Here is a 12,872-nt window from a genome sequence, read left to right as displayed (position 1 = left end):
TTCAATCCATAGCAGGGGACAAGGCTGGAAATAGGCTTTTGAAAGTCCAAATACAATTATTCAGAGGAACCTACATACATGAAGTAAGGGAGAAAAGGAGAGAGGTGGGAGACTCAGAGGAAGAGAAAGTTTCAAGAAGTAATGGGATATGGTCAGCAGAGTCCACTGCTACTCAGTGCACAAGAAAGGTCTTGGAAGCTGAATGACCTAAGTGATTTGGTCTAGAGTGTGCTGAGGAGCCTGGGTGGTGGATGGAATATTCTATTTGCCTTTAATAAGTCAAGAGGACTATGATATGTGGAGTTAGAAAAATGTTAATGTCTCAGTCCTTGAGTATAACAACTGAAAACAGGAAAAGTGTTAACTGGTGACATCAGCAAACAAGATTGGGAGAAAATAACGTTAATGGAGGACATAGATTGCAAAAGAGAAAGGGTTGGCAGCTCTTAAGGTATAATAGGGGACCGGGATCTGAGTGCATTGTTAGGAGGTGGGAAGTCATCTGCCTCCTCCCTGTGAGTCAGCAAGAAAGAGAGGTGTGGCCTCTACTGGTAAGAGTTTCAAAGACGTTGTGGTCTTTAAGTGAAAGCAGAGTTTCAGTTCCTGAGGAAGTGGGGGAGTCATTAGAGAATAAGTTGAGGGTGACTGGGAGTCTTTTCAATGAGCAGGTGTATCACAGGACAAGGTGGAGGAATGGGACTTCAGGGTGGATAAGATTGGTAAGAGGATGTGATAGCCCATGCTAGAGCTTAATGCCTGGGATTCTGATCCTAAAAGACTCTGAAAAAGATGAAAAAAGCAGGTGCTAGAGAGGTAGGCTTGAGGACACATTAATGATGGTGGCAAGTGAAGGCATAAGGTAGGGAGAATTAACTCATCCTCAAAGAACATACATTTCATCCAGACTTGACTACTGGTAAGAGCCAGAACCAGCTCTTACAACTCAATAAGAAGACAAAATAACCCATTTTTTAAAAATAGGCAAAAGATTACATAGATATTTACCACGGAGATGTATGAAGAGCTAGCTAATAAGCACATGAAAACACATGCCCACACAAAGACTTGCACATGAATGCTCACAGTAGTGTTATTCATAATGTCCAAAAACCAGGAGCGATTTTAATGTCCATCAACTGGCGAATGGGTATATAAAACATGGTATATCTATACAACAGAATAATACTATTCAGTAACATAGAGGAACCACTGATGCATGCTACATCATGGATAAACCTCAGAAACATTGTATCAAGTTAAAGAAGGCAGACCCAAAATATTACACGTTGAATGATTCCATTTATGTGAAATTTCTAGAAAGAGGCAAAAGATTGAGACAGAAAATAGATCAGCGGTTGCCTGGGGCTGAAGGTGGGAGCGAAGATTGACTACCAGCAGGCATGAGGGAAGTTTCTGGGGTGTTGTAATTGATCTAAAACTGAATTGTGATGATAGCTGCACAACTATATATAATTTGCTAAACATCCTCGACTGTACACTTAAAATTGGCAAATTTTATGATATATAAATCATACCTCAGCAAAGTTATTAAAACAAAAGAAGCCTGATGAAATTTTGGATGCTCAAGGCAAGAGTTGGGATTCTGAGCTTTTTGACAACCCTGTACACACACTACTATCTCCACAAAAATACACGCACACTGCAGGGAGGTTTAGCACTTCTTATAAAACAGCTGTCACTCAGATACTTGACTAGAAATTTACACAGGCTTCTATAGATACGAAGTGCTATGTCTTTCTCCCTCTTATTGAAAGACACTATACTGTACTACATAAAGGGTGAACCTGAGTAATCCATACAGTGCTGCTTTGGAAAATGGTTATTGATTGCATGGATAAATTTGCATAAAGTTTCATTTCCAGGACAGCACAATCTTTTGAATGTTGACATGGAACATTTCCAAAAGCATGTAATAAACCATATGTATGTTGAGACCTACAAGCAAAAACTTGCCTGTTTGTAGAAAGGTCTACTGTCTTGCAAATGCCCAGATGGAGTTCAGCTAAAGTCTGAATACTCTTGAAGCCCTTTCCGACAAAATTGGAATGTCTCTATATGTGCAGTTATTCATACCCAGTATTACACAGTGTCTCACACTTAGTACAAATGCTTCCATTAAAGTCAATACTGACTTCTCAGTTGTTCAACCAACTGGCATTTTCATCCTGCTTCACCATTCTGCAGTGTTTAATATCGTCAACTACTCCTCCCTTCTTGAAATTTCCTCCTTCTTTGGTTTCGGGGGACACTGTACCATCTTGTTTTCCTCCTGCTTTTAGGCTGTGTTTTCTTTACCTTGACAGCTTCTCTTTCTTCTCTCACAGCCTTACACACAACTCTCCCCCAGGATTTTGGTCCCCAGGTGTCAGCCTCTCTCAACGATTTCAACCATTCCCATCAAGGGTCCCCTTTGAATCTCTCTTCCTAGATATCTTCATTAGCAACACAAATTTACCACGTTCAAAGTCAAATTCTTTCCTGCCAACTGTCAATGCCTCACTTCTTTATTTCTATTAATGGTATCACCATTGTGCAACATACCAATTCTTCACCCTTTTTATTGTGCAGTTCTTTAAGTTTTAAAGATTGCATACAGTTGTATATTCACCACCACAACAACGAGGATATGAAACAGTTTCATCATCCCGGAAAATTTCCTGTGCCTCTTTGTATTCAACCCCTGCCCTAATGCTAAGACCTGGAAACCACTGGTCTGTTTTCTGTCTCTATAGTTTTAACTTTTCTAGAATGTCATATAAATGGAATCATACAGTAAATATGAGTCTGTCTCCTTCACGTAGCATAATGTGTTTGAGAGGTATCAGTAGTATCAATGTATCAGTAGTTATTCCTTTTTTCATTGTGGCAAAAACATAAAATTGACCATCTTAACCATTTTTAAGGTACAGTACAGTAGTGTTAACTATATGCATATTGCTGTGCAACTGATCTCTAGAACTTCATCTTGCAAAACTGAAACTCTGTATCCACTGAACAACTCCATATTTCCCCCTCCCCCCAGCCTCTCTGGCAACCACCATTCTCCTTTCTGTTTCTAACAGTTTGACTACTTTAGATACCTCATTATAAGTGAAATCATACAGTATTTGTATTTTTGTAACTGGTTTATTTCACTTAGTATAACGTCCTCAAGTTTCATCCATGTTGTAGCATATGACAGGATTTCCTTTTTTAAGGCTAAATAATACTCCATTGTATGTATATACCACATTTTCTTCATCCGTTTATCTGTCTATGGACATTTAGATTGCTTCTGTCTCTTGGCTACTATGAATAATGTTGCTGTGAACATGGGTGTGCAAATATCTTTTCTAGATACTGATTTAATTTCCTCTGAATATATATACCCAGAAGTAGGCTTGCTGGATCATATGGTAATTTTATTTTTAATTTTTTGAATACTCTTTTCCATAGCAGAATAATTCACTCCTTTTTATTCCTAAGTAGTATTCCATTGTGCAGATGTCCCACATTGTGTTTATCCATTCACTGCTTGAAGGACATTTGAGTTCTTCCCTGTTTTAGGCAATTGCTTATACATAAGTATAACTGCTCTAACATTTGCTTAAAGGTTTTCATGTGAACATAATTTTTATTTCTTTTGAGTAGATATCTAGAAGTAAGATTACTGGGTTGTAAGTTAAGTGTATGTTTAACTTTATGAGAAGCTGCCAACTGTTCCACAGTGCCAGTATCATTTTATATCCCTAACAATAATATATAAGAGTTCTAGTTGTTCAGCATCCTCACCAGCATTTACCATTTTCAGTTTGTGGGATTTTAGCCATTCTAATAGATTGTAGTGGCGTCTAATTTTCTTTTTAATCTGTATTTCCCAAATAACTAATGATGTTAAACATCTCTTCATGTGCTTATTTGCCATCCTTATTCCACCTTTTGTGAAACGTCTACTCAAGTCTTTTCCCCATTTTTTAAGTTTCAGAATTTATTTTCTGGTGTTTTTTAAATTGGGTTGTTTGTTATTTTACTGTTGAGAGTTCTTTATATATTCTGGATACAGGTACATGTTATCAGATATGTGTTTTTACCAATATATTTTTCTAGTCTTTGGCTTGCCTTTCACTTTTTTAATGGTATCTTTCAAAGAGCAGAAGTTTTAAATTTTATTGAAAATGTTATCAATTTACCAGTTGTTAAATATTATCAATTTATCCATTTTTTAATCAGTTGTGCTTTTTTATAAATTGTGTTGTATCTCAATTTACCTACTCTCGACTGCTCAAATTTGGCTGTGTCTATTCCTTGATTGCCTCAGCAGTGTGCCTTTCTATCACTTTTTATAGCTTATAACAATCTCTCACCTCTAATAACTGCTTTGAGCATCACCTTTGATAAAGTGAGGCAGAGATTCTTCAGGTGAGCTCACTGCTGGTGCTCAGATATTCAGAAAGACTTGACCATTCACACAATAAGCAAGAATGGCAGCGCTCTCCTGTCTTGAAGCTTAAACTGACTTGTTTCCATCATTCTTTTTTTTTCCTCTTTTTTGATTAATTTTTATTGGCGTATAGTTGCTTTACAATGTTGTGCCCATCTTTCTCAACGCGCAGGTATTGTACACCACCCCCTCTCTTTGTCTCTCTCTCCCCTTCCCTCTCCTGGCCCCCATCAGCCTCTCTCTTCTTGGTCAGCATCATTCTTCTCCTTCACTGCCCCTCCCCGCTACAAGCCTGGCGGTCCAAGCCGTTATGGGGAGTTTGGAATGCAGACTGTTCATGGAAACTGCCTCCCTCTCACCTCTTCTGTCCCATGATTCCTCCAACACTCCTCTGATACCCAGTTATTGTCCAAGCCCTATCATTCCTTATAAACTTATCCAACTCTTTCCCCTTTTTTGCAAATTTGCCTCCAGGCGTCCTATAGCTTAGGCTGTTGGTTAGGGAAACCTGATCACACACCAGTTATCAGCCTCTCAGAACTTTGGTTTCTTCATCCTTAAAACATCTACAAAACTGATTACATTACAGGGTTGTTGATAAAGATTAAATAAGACAATCTTTTTTTTAAAGGGCATGACACCCACCCATGGCAGGCTCATTCGATGACACGTACTCTTTCCCACCACTCTAATTCAGGAGTTCAGTCTCATAAGGTTCTGTGTTGCCAGTAAACAGTAGCAGCCCTCACCTACTCCTGTTCAGAAACCTCCTAACTGGTCTCCATGTTGTGGATGGGCTTCCCCTATTTGTCTAAAGCAGAGTGTTTACAGATGCAATCTCCTGGAGCTCGACCCCAGTCACATCCCATCTCTTTCAGTTTAACCCACGTTCAACATTCAAAAACATGGTCCCCTTTCAACCTTATCTATCCATCGTCCCTTCATCTACTCCACACATCAAGAGTGACCTGTTGTCCTTATGGTTCAAAAAAACACACAAGTACTCTTACCCCTGGGCCCACTCCCTCCATCCAGAACACTGTTTCTGCCCTTACAATACACGTATCTATTTAACATATTCTCCCTGTTCCTCAAGACCCGCTATACTGTCACTTTCTTCCTAAAGCCTTTCTCAGTACCCCACTATTATCCCTTTGCCTTTTCACAACATTTGTACCCCTTTTCTATAATTGCTCTGTATCAGTTATTAGATCTTATTGTTCTATGTGACAGTTAATTGCATAATACTCTTAACCCTGTTAAATCAGCCTTGGGGCCTATCCAGTAACTTGAACAGTGACCTACTTGTGCATCATCAAGGATCAGTAGATACTTGTTAAATTGATTTAAATTCTAATGCAAATTCTGGAACTTGAAGGTTAACACAATGAAGCTGTCAGAAGTGACTCATAAGATTTTTAGGCATTGGAAACTTTGACTTTGAAGGGCAAAGTTATCTAGTGCCCACCTGGGAAGGAGTTTGTTTTCTCTATTTGGATCAAGGAAGTCAGTGACTTAAAGGGTTCTTACACTCGGGCAAAGGGAAAAAGTCATTAATAGAGATTTGTATCGGCAACCACAGTGTCTACCTGGTTTCTTTCTTTCAGAAACACAAGCTTTATTCTCCTTCTTGCTGAGAGTTATGAGCTACACTTGCTTCTCAGTGTTATGTTTTCCTGCTCTGCATGTCTGATCTGTATTCTCTTTGCCCTCCTAGCTTCTTTTTTCTCAGTGCCTCATTCCTGCCGCCATGTGCTTCTTGGTCTGTGAGTGTCCTGGAAGTGTTGCTAGGGGAGAACTGATTTCCTTGGTCCTCGGTGACCCACACGTGCTGACTTACTCTCATTGTGTCATTCTCACCTTGGCACATGTCCAGGGCGAGATAATATGTATGACCTGATCTATTCCAAGGAGAGTGCTCTAAATCAAGAAATTGCATACTTAGTGAAGTTTAGTAGACCAAGCAAGACCCAAGAGTCAAGAACTCTTAAATGTTCATCCCTGTGTGAATTCAGATTTATTGGGGAATTTTTAGCAAATCAGTCAACCTCTCTGTGGCCTTGTGATCATCCTGTAAAGTACTGTTACAGCTGTTTTATATTAATTTCCTCCTTTAACATTTTCAAAATATATTTTATTGAAATTCATTTTCAGTTGAGAGCCTTGATGCCTAACAGTTTTATTACTTCTGATTTTTAATATGGATTTTTACTTTTACTGACTTAGACCTTCTCTTTTAGCATTAACTTTTAGATATGGTTACATTTCTTAAGGAGTATTTACATTCATTTGGAAATCCCACGCATTTAAATTTTGGAAGCCTTGTCTTTTCTTTTTTACTAATAATCTAAAATTGTAGTGAAGCTATTATAAAAAAGAAGGATAGAAACGTTTTAATGCTTTGACCCTGTAAGAGAGAACTTGGAAAATGCACTCTACAAACTACTGATGAAATGTTAATCATCATGTGGACTTTGAAAACTTTACATTTACTTGTAACCTAAACTTTATCCAATTCTGGTTTAAACGAGTCATAATTATGTAGCTTACTGATTGCCTTTAAGGAAGATTTTGCCCAAAACAGCAATAGTATTAAATACACTAAACCAAGTTTAGTTATGAAGACCTGCTGATCACCTTTCATACTTGTGTGGTCACCCTTCCCTCACCTGGATTCTCCCTTCCCTTGTTTGACCAGTGGTCCTTTGGCGTGCTCCTCTGGGAACTGATGACAAGAGGAGCACCACCTTATCCTGATGTCAACACCTTTGATATAACAGTATATTTGTTGCAAGGCAGAAGGCTCCTACAACCTGAATACTGCCCAGATCCCTTGTAAGTAAGAATTCCAACAGGATCTTCTGTAGCTCTTACGTTCTTTTCTTTTACAGAAATACTTGCCTTCAGAGTCCTTACAGCATTGTTTCCTTTCTGAAACAGGTATGAAGTGATGCTGAAATGCTGGCACCCTAAAGCTGAACTGCGCCCATCCTTTTCTGAACTGGTCTCCAGGATATCAGCGATATTCTCTACTTTCATTGGGGAACACTATGTCCATGTGAACGCTACATACGTGAATGTCAAATGTGTCGCTCCATATCCTTCTCTGTTGTCATCACAAGATAATGCTGATGGCGAGGGGGATACATGATGGATGGAGGCACGTGTACCGCCAGCCCCCTTCTGAGAAGCATTACTGAACTGTCCAAACAACAGTCCACAGTTTGTCCAATATTTTTTTCACTGCCTGGCCACTGAAAGGCCACCAGGTATTATTTGCTTTTGCCAAAATTGCACTATTATAGGACCTTATATTGTTATTTAAAATGACTGGATTCTACGGAATTTCTCATCTGACAAAGCATTGGAGCCAGAAGCTTGGTCCCACAGGCCAGTGACCAACAGCAATCCTGCAACTGTGATGACGCTCCTGTCACATTCAGGCCAAAACCTGAATGCTGGGTTGAAATTTTTAAAAATCGGGATCCCACCTGATTTCATATGGGGAACTGAAGCAATGCATTTTGAGGGCTTCTTGATCACAGAAAATTCAAAAGAAGTGATCATGTCCAGGAAAGACATGGCAGCCCTGGGACCAGGCCACTCATTTAGACTTAAAGCGTTTCAAATAACTTTTATGTGTTGTATGAACAGCACATTTTTTTATTACTGGTGTTGTCATTTGCCCATTAGGTAAACATTCCCTTTTAAATTTTTGTCTACACATTCCTTTTATTGGAGAACTATCCATAGACAACACGGTCAACATTTCAAAACAGCAGGACATGAAATGTGTTTATAAATTAGTAGGAATATTTACATATGTACATAGACAACGTTAAGGCTTTCATAAAATAGCTTAGTCACAGTGAAATATTTGTCATTTAAAAATCAACTGTTTGAGAATGATGCCTTTCTGATCTGGATGTGGACATTTAGAAGTTTTGTCTGTTTTCTTTTTTTTAATGATGACTCTGAAAATGAAACAAGTAATTTGTGATGATAAATGTTTTTAAAGGTAACTCAGCATGTTTTTAAAGCAAAATACATCTGACTAAAACTTTATTGGTTCCAATCATGGCTCATAAGTAGAGCCGAGAAAGAATTGATGGACTGGGAATATTAGCCTCTTTCTCAGGTGGCAGCCTTCCACCCCACAAACAATTGGAGACAATAAAATCAGGAGGAGTCTAGTTTTGCATTAGGACATGTTTTGTGTTAAGCAAAACATATTTTAGGGGAAAAAAAAAAGGCAATTGAAAGTTCTGGCCATTTCACCTGGATGAACAGTTACTCTGGTCAGGACTTTTGTGATGTTTTGTTCTGTGGGATTTTGTGCTTACTACTGTATAATGCATGTGGCACAGTATACTCTAACTGGTTTTGTCGATGTAAACATTTAAAGTATTATATTTTTATAAAAAGGTTTATTTTTAATGATGTAAAAAAACTTTTGTTAGGCCACAAAAATACTGCACTGTGAACATTTCAGAAAAGGTATGTCGGACTTGGATTAATAACAGCATGGTTTTAAATGGCTGTAAATAGTGATAAGGAAATGTACTGACTGCCAGTACACCCCACCCTCATTACATCATCAGGACTTGAAGCCAAGGGTTAACACAGCAAGCTATAAAGAGGGTGTGTTATGCTAAAACCCAATAGTAGAGTTGAGCTCTTGTTGCTAGAGAGAGTGATTACAACCAAAAGCTCTTTGACAATGGTGGAACTTATCAGAAGACACAAGGAATTGTACTGCAGTGATACTTCAATTCAAATATTACTATTTCAGAAGTGTAAAGAGTAATACTGATTCACAGAATATTGTAAATGATGGATGAGGAAGAAAAAATCCACTCTGCAGAAAGAAATAACTGTCTCCACCGATGTCAAGAGAATGAATACATCGAGAATAGTGCTTATGTAATCAACCCATCAACAAGACTGCACACCTGTATATATGCTTGAGAAAGCTACAATGTGAAAATCATGTTTGCTATTTATAAACGTGTCCTTAGGTTAATGTGTCTGGACAGATTGTGGGAGTTAAGTGATTCTTCGAAGAATTAGATACTTGTCACTGCCTATACCTGCAGTTGAGCTGAATGGTACTTTGTATGTTAATAGTTGTTGTTCTGATAAATCGTACAATTAAAGTGATGTATCATCTTGTATACTGAGTTGGTTTTTGCTAGTCATGCCTGATTGCCTACTCCATTTACATAATGACAGAGGAAGCCTAAGATTGATTTCACCTGACTATACCGACTCATCCATTTATGAGAGTGTTAGTCAAGTTAATGCATAGACATCTAAAAGAATTTGCATCCTTGATTCTCAGGAAGTCTGTCTCTCTAAGGGTGGTTTCCCCTGCGCTGCTGAATTACCTAACATTTCCCTGACAACCTTTCAACCGCTGGAGCACCCGGCCCCTACTTCAGCTTGATCCTCTTCTCCAGCAAGGTGCATCCTTGGACCAGAAGACATGACAATGGAGCTGTAACCCCACAGTTGGCACAGAGATAGCTAGTTGGGTGTTGGAGGAGAGAGACCTTCTTACCCCCTTAAAACTACTCTTTTCATCTACACAGGTTCCCACTCTTCAGGTGCCCCCAGGGACTAGAGCAACTACCTTCAGGTTATATCCATGAATATTCTTGTAATGGTAAAGGGATTCAAAGGTGAAATTTCAGTCATCTACGCTTTGGGGCAGTCTGAAATTTTTTTTAAAAAAAAGGTCTGAGTTTAAACTAGTGCCTACAAAGTAGGCACTACTTTGTGGGGGCTGATTATTTAGTGAAAGAGAATTTAACACCTGTACCCAGTCAAACTCCCTCCCCTCCAGGAGATGCATTTCCAGAGGAACTTCAATCAGACCCCATGCCCAGAAGGACAAGAACTTGTCATCTTTATATCCCAAGTGTCTGTCACTTTTTTAGCATGTCATCAAACAGTGCTCTACTGAAACAGGATTTTCTTGTCTTCAGTCAATCACTTTAAGCCACCACAGATACAGAGTTACCTAGGTAGCTCCCATGATGTTTGGTGAATCACTGACATGGGGGGTGGAAGGGAATCTTTCTAGGGAGAGAGGGATAAAAAGATATCCCTTTACAAAGTTTTGCTTGATGCTCTGTATTTTTAATTACCACAGGATTTTTCACTCCACAGTGTAGGCATCAATTATATTTTTGCTCTCTCTGACCTACACAGGAGATTGCATCCTTAAAGAAATATGGTGAAAGGATACAAAACCTGTACAAGCACATTAAATGTTTAATTGCTGACGTCTTGCATTGTTAATTTACCCAGTTTAGTTCAGGAAACAAGTTAACATTATGTAAAAGAAATTAATTAGTATTTAATTTAATTCCACTAATACGTAGTGAGCATCTGCATATGTCAGGCATTGTACTAGGTAATGGAGATTTACAAATAAACAGTCTCTCCCCCTCCAAGGAATTTAATTGAAGAGACAAACAGTATTACACAGTTAGTGAATATTAGAACTGTGCATTTTCTTAGATCTGTAAACCATCTAGAAGGGGCTTCACAGTTTATAATTGGAAGTTTGTAGTTTTTGACCCCTTGACCTATTTCTCTCACCCCCTCATCCCCTTTGGCTACCGCCAATCTGTTTTCCGTATCTATGAGCTCTTTTTCTGGGGTTTTATTTGTGGTTTGGTTTTGGGATTTAGGGGGGTTTTTTTAGAGTCCATATATAAGTGAGATCATATGTCTTTTTCTGTCTGACTTATTTTACTTAGCATAATGTCATGGAGGTCCATCCATGTTGTGGCAAATGGCAAGATTTCCTTCTTTTTTATGGCTGATTTATATATATACATATAATTTTCTTTATCCATTCATCCACCAATGGACACTTAGATTGTTTCCATGTCTTGGCTGTTGTAAATAATGCTAAGATGGGAGTGCATATATCTTTTTGAGTTAGAATTTTCATTTTCTCCGCATAAATGTCCGAAAGTGGAATAGCTGGATTGTATGGTAGTTCTAATTTTTAATTTTTTGAGGAACCCCCATACTGTTTTCCATAGTGTTTGCACCAATTTACATTCCCAGTAGGGAACAAGGGTTCCTTTTTCTCCACATCCTCACCATTATTTGTTACCTCTTGCCTTTTTTTTCCCCTTGTCTTTTTGATAATAGCCATCCGAACAGGTGTGAGCTGACACGTCATTGTGGTTTTGATTTGCATTTCTCTAATGATTGGTGATGTTGAGCATCTTTTCATGTACCTGTTGACCATCTATATGTCTTCTTTGGAAAAATGTATATTCAGATCTGCCTACTTTTTAACTGGATTGTTATTTTGATACTGAGTTGTATGAGTTCTTTGTATATTTTGGATATAATTCATTATCAGATGTATGATTTGCAGGTATTTTCCCCTATTCAGTAGTTTGACTTTCCCTTTTGTTGGTGGTTTCCTTTGCTGTGCAGAAGCTTTTAAGTTTTATATAGTCCCACTTTTTATTTTTGCTTTTGGTGCCTTTGCTTTTGGTGCCAGACTCAAAAAATTATTACCAAGACTTATGTCAAGGAGCTTACTACCTATGTTTTCTTCTAGGAGTTCTACGTTTTCAGGTCTTACATTCAAGTCTTTAATCCATTTTGGGTTGATTTTTGTGAATGGCGTAACATAGTGGTTCAGTTTCATTCTTTTGTATGTGCCTGTCCAGTTTTCCCAGCACCACTGATTGAAAAGACTATCCTTTCTCCATGTATATCCTTGGTGCCTCTGTTGAAAATTAACCAACCATATACGCGTGGGTTTACTTCTGGGATTTCTGTTCTGTTCCATTGATCTATGTGACAGGTTTATGCCAATACCATACTGTTTTGATTACTATAGCTTTGTAAAATAGTTTGAAATCAAGGCGGGTATCACAGTTTAAACATACCAAGTGAAGCTTCTTAGTAAAGCAAATAGATCAAGCTCTGACTTATCTTGAGCAAAATACTGAACCTCTCTCAACCTAAGTTTCTTTGTCTGTCATGTAGGTTAGTCCTACTTACTGCACAAAGTTGTACGAAGATTAAAAAATAGTGTGTATAGTCACCTGGATACCATAGTTGCTCAGTAATTGTGATATTATTATTATCTTCAGTAAAAGCCCGTGTAAATGTAGCCTGCAGTTGATGAAAGGGAAATGAAGCCTGAAAGGAACCTTACAGATGTTTAAATACAAATTCTTACCCCATCCGTCATGTCATACCAGCTTTATACAGTGGAAATAAAGCTGTGATTCTACCTCGTCCTTGAATATTGATACGACAGTACAGGTGGGGGCTGAGAAGCATGACAAAACAATGACAAGATGGTGGCACCTTTCCTCTTAGTGCCGATCACCCAAAGACTACCTCTATCCCTTCTTGTTTCTCCAAACTCTCTATTAGTCCTTTAATC

General features: G+C 38.4%; 1 protein-coding gene across 1 annotated transcript in view; it reads left to right on the top strand.

Moving 5' to 3' along the window:
• Positions 1 to 9,615, top strand: part of MET (MET proto-oncogene, receptor tyrosine kinase) — a 128,105-nt gene extending 118,490 nt beyond the window's left edge. The window contains exons 20-21 of the mRNA XM_060156814.1: positions 7,140 to 7,276; positions 7,382 to 9,615. Of these exons, the coding sequence (XP_060012797.1) occupies positions 7,140 to 7,276; positions 7,382 to 7,592 (348 nt within the window). The 3' untranslated portion in view covers positions 7,593 to 9,615. The remainder of the gene's footprint in view (positions 1 to 7,139; positions 7,277 to 7,381) is intronic.
• The last annotated feature ends 3,257 nt before the right edge of the window (positions 9,616 to 12,872 follow it).

The sequence above is a fragment of the Lagenorhynchus albirostris genome, chromosome 8 (assembly GCF_949774975.1).
Source record: "Lagenorhynchus albirostris chromosome 8, mLagAlb1.1, whole genome shotgun sequence".
Taxonomy (NCBI): Eukaryota; Metazoa; Chordata; class Mammalia; order Artiodactyla; family Delphinidae; genus Lagenorhynchus; species Lagenorhynchus albirostris.
The sequence above is the reverse complement of the archived record's forward strand: the minus strand, read 5'-3'. Positions and strand labels throughout refer to the sequence as shown.